This window comes from Entelurus aequoreus, linkage group LG22 (assembly GCF_033978785.1).
Source record: "Entelurus aequoreus isolate RoL-2023_Sb linkage group LG22, RoL_Eaeq_v1.1, whole genome shotgun sequence".
NCBI lineage: Eukaryota > Metazoa > Chordata > Actinopteri > Syngnathiformes > Syngnathidae > Entelurus > Entelurus aequoreus.
The window spans coordinates 6,173,563-6,191,329 of NC_084752.1; the positions used below are offsets into that span (position 1 = coordinate 6,173,563).

A 17,767-nucleotide genomic window follows, 5' to 3' on the forward strand; every position below is an offset into this window, starting at 1 on the left:
CATTGACTACTCTAAAGCATATGCAAGTGTACTTTCCCAAGAGAGCAGCCCAGAGTTGTTGGTACCTGAGTGTCCGGTGCTTATGTGGTTCTTCATGTCGCCCTCCTCCATGCACACGTAGTCGCAGATGCTGCAGCACAGAGAGAACATCCACTGCTCCTTGTCCACATGGAGAGACATGTGGCCCACAAACTGGGCGTTCAGCTCCGTCTGGAAGCCACACACGTGGCAGCTGCACGAGAGACGGGCGCATGTCAGAAGATGGACATGTGTGGTGCCAGCCCACGTTCCTCTTGGCTTGCATGCAGGTTATATTCATCTTATTTCATTATATTCATCTTATTTCATTATATTCATCTTATTTTATTGTATTCATCTTATTTTATTGTATTCATGTTATTTCATTATATTCATGTTATTTGATTGTATTCATCTTATTTGATTATATTCATCTTATTTCATTATATTCATTTTATTTGATTATATTCATCTTATTTCATTATATTCATCTTATTTGATTATATTCATCTTATTTAATTGTATTCATGTTATTTGATTGTATTCATGTTATTTTATTGTATTCATCTTATTTGATTATATTCATCTTATTTGATTATATTCATCTTATTTTATTGTATTCATGTTATTTTATTGTATTCATCTTATTTGATTATATTCATCTTATTTGATTATATTCATCTTATTTCATTATATTCATCTTATTTCATTATATTCATCTTATTTTATTGTATTCATCTTATTTGATTATATTCATGTTATTTGATTGTATTCATTTTATTTGATTATATTCATCTTATTTTATTGAATTCATCTTATTTTATTGTATTCATGTTATTTCATTATATTCATCTTATTTCATTATATTCATCTTATTTCATTACATTCATCTTATTTGATTGTATTCATGTTATTTGATTATATTCATGTTATTTTATTGAATTCATGTTATTTGATTGTATTCATGTTATTTCATTATATTCATCTTATTTTATTATATTCATGTTATTTGATTATATTCATGTTATTTGATTATATTCATGTTATTTGATTGTATTCATGTTTGATTATATTCATGTTATTTGATTGTATTCATGTTATTTTATTATATTCATGTTATTTCATTACATTCATGTTATTTGATTGTATTCATCTTATTTGATTATATTCATGTTGTTTTATTGTATTCATGTTATTTCATTATATTCATGTTATTTTATTATATTCATGTTATTTCATTACATTCATCTTATTTGATTGTATTCATGTTATTTGATTATATTCATGTTATTTGATTATATTCATGTTATTTGATTATATTCATCTTATTTTATTGTATTCATGTTATTTCATTATATTCATCTTATTTCATTATATTCATGTAATTTTATTATATTCATCTTATTTCATTACATTCATCTTATTTGATTGTATTCATGTTATTTCATTATATTCATCTTATTTGATTTTATTCATGTTATTTGATTATATTCATCTTATTTGATTATATTCATGTTATTTGATTATATTCATGTTATTTTATTGTATTCATGTTATTTCATTATATTCATCTTATTTTATTGTATTGATGTTATTTGATTATATTCATGTTATTTTATTACATTCATGTTATTGCATTGTATTCATGTTATTGTATTGTATTCATGTTATTTGATTATATTCATGTTATTGTATTGTATTCATGTTATTGTATTGTATTCATGTTATTTGATTGTATTCATGTTATGTTATTGTATTCATGTTATTTGATTGTATTCATGTTATTTCCACATGGGTGAACACAAACAAGTGCAGTACACAACAGGAAGTGGGGACACCTGACTGGGAAAGTCTTCAGGCTGGATGCTAAAAGTGTTGGTAGCACAGGAGCGCACATAATATCTTATAATAATATAATAATAATAATATTTATATTTCTGCACTCACAAATCCGTTGGTACAATTGAGAAAACTATTATTGGTTTACAGTCAAAAGACAGGGAAGATATATATTTTAAATGACTCCAGATGGCACAGATGGTGTCCTCCAGTGTCTGCTGCCAGCTTCTCTATTAAGAAGCTAGGAAGGGAGGAAAATATCTTTCATTTTTTTAAATTATCTATTTATTTTTTTATCCTTTCATTTTCCCCCGCTTATAAATACTCAAATGGAACAAACCCGAGCTTTAGAAATTCAGCTAAATGTTCCAGGATTTGACTTTTCTTTCCCTTTTTATGGGATTTGTTTCATTTTAATGGGTGTTAACTTCTTTTTGCACTTGTACAGAAGTATAAATTATATTTGTGAAGTGAATTATATTTCTACACTGCAAAAACTGAAATGTAAGTAAGATGAAATATCTCAAATAAGGGTGATATTTGCTTATTTTCTGTCTGATAAGATAATTCTTCTCACTAAACATTTTTTATGTTAGAGTGTTTTACTTGTTTTAAGTGTTTTGGTCCTAAATGATGTCAGTAAGATATTACAGCTTGTTGCTGAGATTTGATGAGCTATATTGAGTAAAACATGCTTGAAACTAGAATATCAACTGTTGCAAAGCTGTGTCATCAACACTCACAAGTAGAAAACTACTTTTTTAAAGTCATCATTTCTTACTTCAAGCATGAAATAAAAAATCCTGATGCCGAGCGCATATCATTATGTCAAGATAATGGCACTAGCATTTACTTCATTTAAGAATATTTTTCAACATATTGAGGAAAAGGGTCTCATTTTTTTTTCTACCAAGAAAAGTTGTTATTAGTGAGAATATACTTATTTTAAGGTATTTTTGGGTTCATTGAAGTTAGCTAATTTGACTTGTTTTGGAAAGTCTTGACAAGCCACATTTTCTTGTTCTATTGGCAGATAATTTTGCTTAGTTCAAATAAAATACCCCTCATTTTTGTATTTTTTTTCTTGTTTTTGAACACTGACTTTTTGCAGTGTATATCGCTTTTTACTCTCGTGACTTTATCTACATCTTCGGTATAGCTCGGTTGGTAGAGCGGCCGTGCCGGCAACTTGAGGGTTCCAGGTTCGATCCCCGCTTCCGCCATCCTAGTCACTGCCGTTAAACACCTTTAACAAGTTAAAGGTGTTTAATGATAATACAAGCATGTTTAACACATATAGTTAATATTGTTAACAAGTTAAAGGTGTTTAATGACAATACAAGCATGTTTAACACATATAGTTAATATTGTTAACAAGTTAAAGGTGTTTAATGATAATACAAGCATGTTTAACACATATAGTTAATATTGTTAACAAGTTAAAGGTGTTTAATGACAATACAAGCATGTTTAGCACATATAGTTAATATTGTTAACAAGTTAAAGGTGTTTAATGATAATACAAGCATGTTTAACACATATAGTTAATATTGTTAACAAGTTAAAGGTGTTTAATGATAATACAAGCATGTTTAACACATATAGTTAATATTGTTAACAAGTTAAAGGTGTTTAATGATAATACAAGCATGTTTAACACATATAGTTAATAAGTTAAAGGTGTTTAATGATAATACAAGCGTGTTTAACACATATAGTTAATATTGTTAGCAAGTTAAAGGTGTTTAATGATAATACAAGCATGTTTAACACATATAGTTAATATTGTTAACAAGTTAAAGATGTTTAATGATAATACAAGCATGTTTAACACATATAGTTAACAAGTTAAAGGTGTTTAATGATAATACAAGCATGTTTAACACAGAGTTAATATTGTTAACAAGTTAAAGGTGTTTAATGATAATACAAGCATGTTTAACACATATAGTTAATATTGTTAACAAGTTAAAGGTGTTTAATGATAATACAAGCATGTTTAACACATATAGTTAATAAGTTAAAGGTGTTTAATGATAATACAAGCATGTTTAACACATAGTTAATAAGTTAAAGGTGTTTAATGATAATACAAGCATGTTTAACACATAGTTAATAAGTTAAAGGTGTTTAATGATAATACAAGCATGTTTAACACATATAGTTAATATTGTTAACAAGTCAAAGGTGTTTAATGATAATACAAACATGTTTAACACATAGTTAATAAGTTAAAGGTGTTTAATGATAATACAAGCATGTTTAACACATATAGTTAATATTGTTAACAAGACACTTTACCCACCTGCTCCCAGTGCCACCCACACTGGTTGAAATGTAACTTAGATATTGGGTTTCACTATGTAAAGTGCTTTGAGTCACGAGAGAAAAAGCGCTATATAAATATAATTCACTTCACTTCCAGCTAGATTTAAAGCAGTGTGGGTGGCACCGCGAGCAGGTGGAGAAAAGTGTCTTGCCCAGTGGATTGTGACTAGGACGGCAGAAGCGGGAATCGAACCCGGAACCCTAAAGTTGCTGGCATGGCCGCTGTAGCAACCCGGCCATGTTGCCGTGCAGTTTGACCTTGGAACAGATCATTTATGTTGACATAATTTGCTATATTTTCTAAATTGGAAGACATTTAGAAATATGCTGCAAAAGTCATGTCAACTTGTAATGTGGAACTCTTGATTTATTAAAGATTAAAGATTATTTAATGATCATGGCCTAGTTTTTCCTGAGATGTTTAATTGAAGGTTTCCATCAGCCATACTCATCAACATGAGATCCAAAGAAGTTGCATGTCTCACCTTGTATACATCAGGGGCCGTACTTATCAAGCTTCTCAGAATTACTCCTAAGAAGTCTGCTAAGAGTTGACTTAAGAGTAAATAAATTCTTGGCTGAAAGCTGCACTTAAAAGTTAGTTATCAAGCGTCTTACTCACACTTTCAGCGAAGTGTAGGACTGAATCTTAAGTGTCACACTCAGAGCTGAATTACGACATTACTATGTGCCGTAAACGCAATTTTAGGTGACGTCATTTCTGTGTCCATAGAAATGACCAATCACGGAAGGGAATCCGTTGCCTAAGAATAAAGAAATATCTTAGAAATATTTAAGTGGACAATGGGAGTGTATATTTTGACAATAAACTACAAAATAATACAAAACAAACTAGTCCCCGCCGGCACTCACGCTACCACTCCCTCTCTTCTATCGCCCACACACTCACTGACGTCACTCACCTCACGGCCACACACATACGCTACTGTCATAACATTTTCTTTCCAATTCATTAATTAGGCAACTAATTTGAAACTGGTGTGGGTGGCTCTATATATACTAGCCCACTGCAGCCACATGCAGAAATCAACATGGAATCGAAAAGTATTAAATCTGTGACAAAAATACTACCCGCTCTGTCTAAACGATACCGTTTGATCAGCTGCTCGTCATCAAACAAATCCAGAACATCGTTCCGCTCCCTGAATGTTCGCGCACGTCTCTCTCGCCTCAGTGCCATCCCCTGCTGGCAACTCCTAACCACTTAAGACACCTCTGAAGGTCTCTTAAATATCGTGGAGAGTAGGAGTGATTCTTAGACTTAAGAACGTTGATAAAAAGCTTGTATTCTTAAGTTTGAGAGTAGGACTAAATTTCGCAAATTCTCAGGACTTAAGTGTAAAATGTCACTCTAAGAAGCTTGATAAGTACGGCCCCTGATTGCTGGAATAAAGGAACCATTGTATGTGTTCAGCTCCACCTGTGTGAACACACCCACCTGTAGTAGTAGGCGCAGTTTTTGCGCTCTGCGGCGTCAGCGGCGGCGACGGCGCTGACCATGTGCTCGGCGTCCGTGCTGACCAGCTTGACAGAGTGGATGGTCAGGTGCTGATTGAGGTTGGCTCTGCACTTGGCGGCGTACGGACACAGGTGACACTTGTACTTCCTCTCTTCTGCCACAAAGCACACATTCTGTGAGTCACACTCACATTCAAGAGTCATCGCTGTTTTATACACTTTCCTTCCTTCGGGTCGCCAAGTCACCAAAGCGTGTGGGAGTGAAGCTCATTTGACATGTAAAAACCTGGAGAGGTTTCTCTAGGGGGGAAATATACCGTTTTGTATTTTATATTCCCGTACTGGGGGGCGTTCTATTCTGCTCTATTTGAAGAGAGGTCCTTTTTATTTCATGGAGGCACGGCTCCCATTAAAGTGGAGACAATTATTTTCATTAAGAATGAAATCAAGTACGTGGAACTGAAACCTGGATTCAAAGACTATAAACATAGCAGCACATCATGGCTTTGTGCACACGCACACACTTTCTTGTATTTGTTACCTTCTTGAGACCTCCGAAAAATGCCTACCTCTACACTGCAAAAACTGAAATCTAAGTAAGATTAAATATCTCAAAAAAGGGTGATATTTGCTTATTTTCTGTCTGATATGATAATTCTTCTCACTAAGCAGATTTTATGTTAGAGTGTTTTACTTGTTTTAAGTGTTTTGGTCCTAAATGATGTCAGTAAGATATTACAGCTTGTTGCTGAGATTTGATGAGCTATATTGAGTAAAACATGCTTGAAACTAGAATATCAACTGTTGCAAAGCTGTGTCATCAACACTCACAAGTAGGGATGTCCGATAATATCGGCCTGCCGATATTATCGGACGATAAATGCTTTAAAATGTAATATCGGAAATTATCGGTATCGTTATTTTTATTATCGGTATCGTGTTTTTTTTTAAACATTTTTATTAAATCAACATAAAAAACACAAGATACACTTACAATTAGTGCACCAACCCAAAAAACCTCCCTCCCCCATTTACACTCATTCACACAAAAGGGTTGTTTCCTTCTGTTATTAATATTCTGGTTCCTACATTATATATCAATATATATCAATACAGTCTGCAAGGGATACAGTCCGTAAGCACACATGATTGTGCGTGCTGCTGGTCCACTAATAGTACTAATCTTTAACAGTTGATTTTACTCATTTTCATTAATTACTAGTTTCTATGTAACTGATTTTATATTGTTGTACTTTCTTTTTTATTCAAGAAAATGTTTTTAATTTATTTATCTTATTTTATTTTATTAATTTAAAAAAAAAAGGACCTTATCTTCACCATACATGGTTGTCCAAATTAGGCATAATAATGTGTTAATTCCACAACTGTATATATCAGTATTGGTATCGGTTGATATCGGTATCGGTAATTAAAGAGTTGGACAATATCGGAATATCGGATATTGGCAAAAAGCCATTATCGGACATCCCTACTCAGAAGTATAAAACTACTTTTTTAAACTACCGTATTTTTCGGAGTATAGGTCGCACCGGCCGAAAATGCATAATAAAGAAGGAAAAAAACATATATAAGTTGCACTGGAGTATAAGTCGCATTTTTTGGGGAAATGTATTTGATAAAAGCCAACACCAAGAATAGACATTTGAAAGGCAATTTAAAATAAATAAAGAATAGTGAACAACAGGCTGAATAAGTGTACGTTATATGAGGCATAAATAACCAACTGAGAACGTGTCTGGTATGTTAACGTAACATATTATGGTAAGAGTCATTCAAATAACTATAACATATAGAACATGCTATACGTTTACCAAACAATCTGTCACTCCTAATCGCTAAATCCCATGAAATCTTATACGTCTAGTCTCTTACGTGAATGAGATAAATAATATTATTGGATATTTTACGCTAATGTGTTAATCATTTCACACATAAGTCGCTCCTGAGTATAAGTCGCACCCCCGGCCAAACTATGAAAAAAACTGCGTCTTATAGTCCGAAAAATACGGTAATAATTTCTTACTTGAAGCATAAAAAAAAAAATCCTGATGCCGAGCGCATATCATTATGTCAAGATAATGGCACTAGCATGTACTTAATTTAAGAATGTTTTTTAACATATTGAGCAAAAGGGTCTCGGTTTTTTTCTACCAAGAAAAGTGCACTTGTTATTAGTGAGAATATACTTATTTTAAGGTATTTTTGGGTTCATTGAGGTTAGCTAATTTTACTTGTTTGGAAAGTCTTGACAAGCCGAATTTTCTTGTTCTATTAGCAGATAATTTTGCTTAGTTCAAGTAAAATACCCCTCATTTTTGTATTTTTTTTTCTTGTTTTTGAACACTGACTTTTTGCAGTGTAGTATTAAAATAAAAGTCGTAATTTTACTCAACGCAAGTCAAAATTTTACAAGAAAACTTTTAACATTTTTGCAATATTATAATAATAATTATAATAATTTTACTTGGCTGAGTTATGACAAAAGTCATAATTTCACTCCAAAAATGTCACTATTTTACAAGAACAACCCAAAAATGGGCAATATTGTGATAAAAGTCTGACTTTATGACAAATGTCACTATTTTGCATTAAAAGTCATAATTTTACATTAAAAAAGTTATATATTGCAATGGCAGAAAGAATATGAGAAATTGTTCCCAATTCTATAAGAATAAAGTTGACACATTGTGAGAAAAAGACTGCTTTTGTTTTTTTTTTTTGTTTGTAATTGGTTTTTAATCTTCATTATTTACTTCAAGTTATTACAGTATGTCTCTATATACATATTTATTTATTTATTTAAAAAAAAAAAAAGTTTGGGCCAAAGGGGGCGCATTTCAATTTCTTACGCACACTTGTTATTTCATATGTTGACCAGAGGGGGAGCACTTTTAAAAGCGACACAAAGTCAATTTGAAAAATGGCTCCTTTTTGGGACCACCCTCATTTTGATAGATGTCACCAGCAGGGGTGCTAATGAGACATTCTCTATTAGATGCAATGTTATTGGGACCATGATTTATGTCATCACTTGTTCACACCTCCTCATATGGAAGATACTTTTCCTTCTTGGTGTCTCAAGAAGGGTAGAAATACAAGAACACACACACACACACACACACACACTTTCTTGTATTTGTTACCTTCTTGAGACCTGCAAAAAATGCCTCCCTCTTTAGGACCACCCTTTCTAGATATATAAAGATTTGCATTTACAACATTAATAATATATACATACTATGCAAATATAAAAAAGCTTGTTGTTGAAAATTTGTTGGAATTTCGCAAGAAGGTCACAATTTCACAAGAAAAACGTAGTTTTTTGCCAGTATTATAATAAAAGTCGTAATTTTACTCAAGGCAAGTCATCATTTTTACAAGAAAAACTGAACATTCGTGCAATATTATGATAAAAGTTAGAATTTTGCTCGATAACAGTCGCAGTTTTACAAGAAAAGCTTAAAATGTGGGCAATTTTATGCAAAGAGTCGTAATTTTATTTGACCAAAGTAACAATTTTATAAGGAATCTTAAAAATGTTGGCAATATTATAATAATAATCAGAATTTTACTTGGCAAAATTATGACAAAAGTCATAATTTTACTCAAAAAATGTCACTGTTTTACAAGAACAACAAAAAAATTGGCAATATTGTCATACAAAGTCAGAATTTTATGTGACAAATGTCACCATTTTGCATTAAAAAAATATAATTTTACATAAAAAAATTATAATTTTACATAAAAAAGTAATCATTTTACAAGAAAATATTGCAATATTACAGAAACAGAAAGAATATGAGAAGTTGCTCCCAATTTTATAAGAAACAAGTCAACATATTGTGAGAAAAAGACTGCTTTTAGTTAATTTTTTCATTTGGTTTATTTTTGTTTTTTTTAAATTTACTTCAAGATATTACAAAATGTCTCCATAAACATATTTATTTTATTATTTTTTTTATCAATTTTGGCCAGAGGGGGAGCACTTAACATTTTTACACACTTGTTATTACATATGATGACCAGAGGGGGAGCACTTTTAAAAGCGACACACAGTCAATTTGAAAAATCCTTCCTTTTTGGGACCACCCTCATGTTGATAGATGTCACCAGCAGGGGTGCTAATGAGACATTCTCTATTAGATGCAATGTTATTGGGACCATGATTTATGTCATCACTTGTTCACACCTCCTCATATGGAAGATACTTTTCCTTCGTCATGTCTCAAGAAGGGTACAAATACAACACACACACACACACACAATTCATTTATTTGCCCCAAGGACATGAAGCCATGCAACCTTTATGTCGCCGGGGAAACCAAAAAGACCATCACAGTGACATATGCCCCCGCGCTTCTGCTCTCTGTGGTGTGGCCAAGCTGTTCACAGCCAACACTCTCAGATGGTGTGTGTGTGTGTGTGTGTGTGTGTGTGTGTGTGTGTGTGTGTGTGTGTGTGTGTGTGTGTGTGAGAGCATGTCCAATTGTGTCGGGGGCATTTTGTTACACGAGTCTCCATTTGTGCTCTCTGTGATTCTGTCCCTCACCTCCCCAAGATAGGACGCCTTCATTTTCCTTGGGGCTTTTAATTGGGCTTCTGCGAGCTTTCTGTGACGCGGCGGATCAATGAAGGTGGTTTGGGATCACAACACAAGAAGGGACAATTTGGAAGGGAAAATAATGGTAGCTTCATCAGTGTGTGTGTGTGAGACGTATCCCTCAGACGCGGTAATGAGACTAGTCGGAGTGGTAATCTCTTTAAAGGAAGGGTGATCGAGTCTCATCAAGCTGGTTCACTTTCTGCGGACGTCCACTTGCTAACGAGGATGTCTTTACTCACCTGTGTGCAGGGACAGGTGTCGCGAAAGCGTCTGTTGTCTACCGAACACTTTCCCACAGATGGGACACGGGTAGAGCTGCTCGTTTAGTCTCCACTGGGCGATCCCGTTTCCCGGCTCTCCGTCATCCTTGTCAGGATCTAAACACACACAAGAGTATTCATGGGTCATGAGCTGTGTAACATTGTTTCGCCAGCATCCTTCAAATACTCCCAGCAGCTCCCACTGCAGTCCAAGTGAGCGCCATTTGTTCAACTTCAAAGCTGCCATGCTCACACTGCAAAAACTGAAATCTAAGTAAGATGAAATATCTCAAATAAGGGTGATATTTGCTTATTTTCTGTCTGATAAGATAAGTGTTTTACTTGTTTTAAGTGTTTTGGTCCTAAATGATGTTAGTAAGATATTACAGCTTGTTGCTGAGATTTGATGAGCTATATTGAGTAAAACATGCTTGAAACTAGAATATCAACTGTTGCAAAGCTGTGTCATCAACACTCACAAGTAGAGATGTCCGATATTTACTTTCTTTTTTATTCAAGAAAATGTTTTTAATTTATTTATCTTATTTTACTAATTTTTTTAAAAAGTACCTTATCTTCACCATACCTGGTTGTCCAAATTAGGCATAATAATGTGTTAATTCCACGACTGCATATATCGGTTGATATCAGTATTGGCAATTAAAGAGTTGGACAATATCGGCATATCGGATATCGGCAAAAAGCCATTATCGGACATCCCTACTCACAAGTATAAAACTACTTTTTTAAAGTAATAATTTCTTCTTTCAAGCATGAAAAAAAAATCATGACTGACACAATTGTGTCTCATAATTAAAACAGATGACAGCCAAACGGACTTTGCTGTTTTATTTCCAATGAAACAATAGAAAATATGTACTCATATAGTAGTACAGTTGGCACAGTACAGTAAACTGACAGTTAATATTTAAACATTTAACATGTGACATTTCTAACAATTTTGAACAGAAATAGTCCATGCACACAGATAAATTCTTCAAAATTACAAATGTATATATACGCACTAATTGACTGAAATAGCACCGCACTTGGCGCGATGATGTCATGTTATCCATGGAAAAATGCATTTTTAGACCATATGATTTGCCTGAGCGGCTAGGAGACCCCGAGAGTAACAAGCGGTTGCCTTGTTGCCTTTCCATTAAGAACAATAAATTAGTTTTTAGTATAAGTTTGCTGGTTTCAAGAAATGTAATGCCATTTACTTAATTTAAGAATATTTTTCAACATATTGAACAAAAAGGTCTCTCTTTTTTTTTCTACCAAGAAAAGTGCACTTGTTATTAGTGAGAATATACTTATTTTAAGGTATTTTTGTGTTAATTGAGGTTAGCTCATTTTACTTGTTTTGGAAAGTCTTGACAAGCCAAATTTTTTTGTTCTATTGGCAGATAATTTTGCTTAGTTCAAATAAAATACCCCACATTTTTGTATTTTTTTTAACTTCTTTTTGAACACTGACTTTTTGCAGTGTGCTCCCAGGAGCTTTTTCAAAAATGTATGAAAATGGAAAAAGATGAGGGGGGAAAATAAATGTTTTGTTTTAATGTGGTTCGTGTAGGAGAGCAAACATGACACAAACTTTCCTAATTGTTAGAAAACCCACTGTTTAATATAAAGTAAAGTACCACTGATAGTCCCACACACACTAGGTGTGATGAAATTACCCTCTGCATTTGACCCATCCCCTTGTTCCACCCACTGGGAGGTGAGGGGAGCAGTGAGCGCCAGCGGTGGCCGCGCTAGGGAATCATTTGCTGATTTAACCCCTGATTCTAGCCCTTGATGCTGAGTGCCAAGCAGGTTCCCATTTTTATAGTCTTTGGTATGACTCAGACGGGGTTTGAACTCACGACCTACCCATCACAGGGCAGACACTCTAACCACAAGGCCACAGAGCAGGCGTTTAGTCCTACTAATTTCGGCGGCCCTTAACATCACCATAGTTGTGTGCATTGTGACACAACAGTTTGTTTACACATATGACTTTCTCCGACGCTGCCACAGAAAGACATGTTTTATGCCACTCCTTCTTTGTCCACCAAGCGTTTTATGCTGTGCATGAATGCACAAAAGGTGAGCTTTGTTGATGTTATTGACTTGTGTGGAGTGCTAATCAGGCATATTTGTTCAGTGCATGACTGCAAGCTAATCAATGCTAACATGCTATTTAGGCTAACTGTATGTACACATTGCATCATTATGCTTCGTTTGTAGCTATATTTGAGCTCATTGAATTTCCTTTACTTTTATCCGCTGTGTATTTAATTTATATTTGCATGTCTCATGACACATTATCTGTATGCAATATTGGCTGCATTTCTGATAGTTGTTTGTGTGCCATGTTGTTCCAGACCACAGCAAACGTTGACTGTATTATGCTGATAGTATATATATTTACCATGAATTGATTAACGTGGACCCCGACTTAAACAAGTTGAAAAACTTATTGGGGTGTTACCATTTAGTGGTCAATTGTACGGAATATGTACTGTACTGTGCAATCTACTAAAGTTTCAATCAATCAATCAATCAATCAATCGTTACCCAGCTTGCAAAGATTGTAATAAATCCATTAGAAGAAGACAGCCTGCTTGGACACACATCTATACCTTTGGCCAGAAAAAAACTATGGCTATGAGGTTTTTTTTCTCCTTGACCCCAGTCTGGACCCCCTTTCCAGGGCCAAGGACCCCCCCCCCCCCTTCCCAGCGTTTACCTGTTTCTCACCTTTTTTGTAAGGGGTGCCGGAAGTTGGCAGACCCGTCAGCGATCCTGTTCTGTCTCACTGTAATGTTTGTCGGATCTTGAACGGGATTGTGCTGAGAATCTTAATTTCCCCTCGGGGATTAATAATAATAATAATAGCTGGGATTTATATAGCGCTTTTCTAAGTACCCAAAGTCGCTTTTACATGTAGAACCCATCATTCATTCATTAATAAAGGGATTAATAAAGCATTTCTGATTCGGAGCCAGTCATTTCCAGGAGTTATCTCACCTTCTGAGAAGCCTGCGACACTGTCAGTTTGATAGTAGGCTAATATAGCTAATATAGACACTTACATCGTGTTGCCTTCAATATACCACTTATATAAGGCGTTTCATTTCTTTGTGGCTCCAGAGGGATGTGTTTTTTGTATTTTGGGTCCAAAATGGCTTTTTCAACATTTCAAGTTGCCGAGTCCTGGACCAGAGGTACAAAAACTCTTAGTTCCCATAGTGGATTATGCTAATGCCTCCCAAAACACCACTGGCTATTGTTGCGTCGACCAGCTCTTCCTCCCAGGGAATCTAAATTACTGGTCAATCCCAAGTTCTTTCGATGACATATATGCTGAGTAAAAAGGACCATCAAGACAGACTTGGAATATTTTCAAGTTTTACTAAAGCTTTAGGAGGTCAACTTAACCAATACATTCATATCGGCTACTCTAGTTGATCTGACACTCAAACGGAAGAGCCAACTTCTTGCACATGAAGAAAGCCCCCACCTGTCCCCCTCGCAACACTGATAAGGAACAAGTGGGGGAGGTATTCACATTCCTGATGGTTTAAGACAGTGGTTCTCAACCTTTTTTCAGTGATGTACCCCCTGTGAAAATGGTTTTAATTCAAGTACCCCCTAATCAGAGCAAAGCATTTTTGGTTGAAACATTAGTTAAAGAAGTAAAATACAGCACTATGTCCTCAGTTTCTGATTTATTAAATTGTGTAACAGTGCAAAATATTGCTCATTTGTTGTGGTCTTTCTTGAACTATTTAGAAAAAAAGATTGGTTTTTATTTATATTTATAAAGGATTTTTGAATTGTTGCTATTTTTAGAATATTTTAAAAAAATCTCACGTACCCCTTGGCATACCTTCAAGTACCTCCAGGGGTACGCTTACCCCCATTTGAGAACCACTGTCCTAGGGAATCTAAATTACTGGTCAATCCCAAGTTCTTTCGATGACATATATGCTGAGTAAAAAGGACCATCAAGACAGAATTGGAATATTTTCAAGTTTTACTAAAGCTTTAGGAGGTCAACTTAACCAATGCATTCATATCGGGGCGGCATGGCGTAGTGGGTAGAGCGCCCGTGTCAGAAACCTGAGGGTTGCAGGTTCGCTCCCCGCCTCTTACCATGCCGTTGTGTCCTTGGGCAGGACACTTCACCCCGGTGCCGCTCACACCGGTGAATGAATGTTGAATGAATGATAGGTGGTGGTCGGAGGGGCCGTAGGCGCAAATTGGCAAATTAGCTGTGGCTACGAAAGTAGCTTACCACCACCAGGTGTGAATGAATGATGGGTTTTTAACATGTAAAGCGACTTTGAGTACTTAGAAAGGCGCTATATAAATTCCAGGTATTATTATTATTATATCGGCTACTCTAGTTGATCTGACACTCAAACGGAAGAGCCAACATGAAGAAAGCCCCCACCTGTCCCCCTCGCAACACTGACTAGGAACAAGTGGGGGAGGTATTCACATTCCTGATGGTTTAAGACACTAAACAGACAATCTGAAGACAAAGACAGACTGGTAGAATATACAAAGGAAAAGTACTAGCTACTCTAAACATGGCTGTGTAAAAAGAAAGAACTCTTAAACACGTATGCCTCCTCCACACTATCTGTAAACCTCTCAATACTGAATCCAAGTCCTTGTGCACATTAGTCTTCAGGACTCACCGTTGCCTCGTGTAGAAATTGCCTTCCATCTTTTAGAAATGTATCCACTTCCATGTTCCACCGTGCTTAAAACAGTGCACATTCTCTTAGACATGACTAAAGTATTTACTGCATATATATACAGAAATAGGTCGCAGGTCATACAAGTTCAAATTTGATTGGAATAATCTTCATTAGTCTTTAAAGTCCATTATTTCTTTTAATCTTTATATCAAATCCTCTGCTTTGGGATCTCCTAAGTTGACCTGGACTTCCCACTGTCCTCCAGCCTCTCTACTTGGTGCTGCTTGTAGAGGACTAAGCGCATAAAAGCATTAGCGTGGCAGGTGAGAACAGAGACGTAGGCCCCGGTCACGTCAGGGGATGAGAAGCCGGTCAGAGCTTTGAGAGGGGCCGCGACCTGACAAACACCAAGTTGATTAAGCCAATTAGAGTTGGCGGTGTGGGCCTTCATGTGGGTAATTGTATAATTAGTTCCATTAAGAGCGAGAGGGACACCAGCCAGAGATACAGGATTGTGTTTAAGCCCCCTGACTTAGGAGGGGGACTTAGAGAGGTGACTTCAAAACCTGACTTCAAGTGGTTCACGTCTGTCTGCTACGGTTCAGTTAGGAGTGACAAGTAAACAGCTGCAGCTTGGATTTCTATCTTGTCACGGTTCTTTTTCCTGTTGAAGTGACGAGTCACTGCTGCCCACCAAATCAACTGCAATGTTTCCACACCAAGTCCTTGGCCACCTTGCACCTGTGCTGGTCGAGGACAACTTTCTGTTGTCAGGAACACTTCATGTATTTCTAAAATACAGAGACAGGCAATGCGGCCTAAAATCCATATTGCAACCTCTTGCTATAACTAATGTGTGTGTGTATATATATATATATATATATATATATTTTTTTTTTTTTTTTTAAATTTTCCTGAGGGAACTCTCCTGAAGGAATCAATAAAATACTATCTATCTATCTATCTATATATATATATATATATATATATATATATATATATATATATATATATATATATATATATATATATATATATATATATATATATATATATATATATATATATATATATATATATATATTAGGGCTGCAACAACTAATCGATTAAATCGATTAAAATCGATTATACAAATAGTTGCCGGTTAATTTAGTCATCGATTCGTTGGATCTATGCTATGCGCATGCATATATATATACACTACCGTTCAAAAGTTTGGGGTCACCCAAACAATTTTGTGGAATAGCTTTCATTTCTAAGAACAAGAATAGACTGTCGAGTTTCAGATGAAAGTTCTCTTTTCTGGCCATTTTGAGCATTTAATTGACCCCACAAATGTGATGCTCCAGAAACTCAATCTGCTCAAAGGAAGGTCAGTTTTGTAGCTTCTGTAACGAGCTAAACTGTTTTCAGATGTGTGAACATGATTGCACAAGGGTTTTCTAATCATCAATTAGCCTTCTGAGCCAATGAACAAACACATTGTACCATTAGAACACTGGAGTGATAGTTGCTGGAAATGGGCCTCTATACACCTATGTAGATATTGCACCAAAAACCAGACATTTGCAGCTAGAATAGTCATTTACCACATTAGCAATGTATAGAGTGTATTTCTTTAAAGTTAAGACTAGTTTAAAGTTATCTTCATTGAAAAGTACAGTGCTTTTCCTTCAAAAATAAGGACATTTCAATGTGACCCCAAACTTTTGAACGGTAGTGTATATATATATAATTTATATTTACTTATTTATGAAAAAGACGTTCACAAGTTAAAGGTGTTTAAACGATGGACTGACACACCCTCCACCATCCACGTATTGGGCACACCTGTGTTACACTATGCTGTAATGTACTTACAGCAACATTTAGGTGTGAGCTTGCATGCACATTTGGATGCCTCGGTTTGCGCTGGTTTTGTAATCTGGTGACGTCATTTGGACATTAAGTCAAGGGGAAGGAGCTCCACCCCCTCTGTTTCAGGTAATGAGGCAACATAAAAAAAGGTAGGATAAAGTGTTATTTTCTCCTACTTTTATAATAATAATTATGATAACAGACATAAATGCAGCAAAGTCTGACTTTATCGGGTGAATACATACAATATTGATTAAGTTTATTTCCAACCGTGTCTGGGTGCTGACTTCAAGATATATATTAAAGAGTGTACATTTTCAAAAGATGACGATACTTTTGGAGAGGGCAGGTTTTGGTTTCATTTGCAATCTGGGAACACCTTCAAAATCCGACATCTGGCAGACAAACTCAAAAACGGGTTATAAAAGTGAACGTGGAGCCACATTTATGCAAAATTTACTCCAAAATCATATCTGGAAGATATTAACTGGACCACAAGCAAGTGTTTTAGATGTAGATTCAAATGTTCATATTTTGTTGTTTTCACTACTTTACCTTCAAGATAGCTTAGCTGTTACACACACACTCTCCACCACAACTAAAAATAGGTAAATATCTCATGTCTGTTAAATTGTTTTAAGTACACCACTGCCTAACAT

The 17,767-nt window shown here is 35.0% G+C and overlaps 1 protein-coding gene across 3 annotated transcripts in view; it reads right to left on the reverse strand.

Moving 5' to 3' along the window:
- The window catches only part of LOC133639193 (zinc finger protein 827-like), a 93,830-nt gene that overhangs the window by 27,316 nt on the left and 48,747 nt on the right, over positions 1-17,767 (reverse strand). For 2 of the 3 annotated variants that reach the window (XR_009823751.1, XM_062032314.1), the window contains exons 5-7: positions 10,528-10,665; positions 5,645-5,819; positions 66-232 (exon numbers count right to left, since the gene is read on the reverse strand). Coding sequence is in view for 2 of the 3 variants with exons in the window: in XM_062032314.1 (XP_061888298.1) it covers positions 66-232; positions 5,645-5,819; positions 10,528-10,665 (480 nt within the window). In the remaining variant the exon portion in view is untranslated. The remainder of the gene's footprint in view (positions 1-65; positions 233-5,644; positions 5,820-10,527; positions 10,666-17,767) is intronic. The other variant, XM_062032315.1, reaches the window with a different exon arrangement.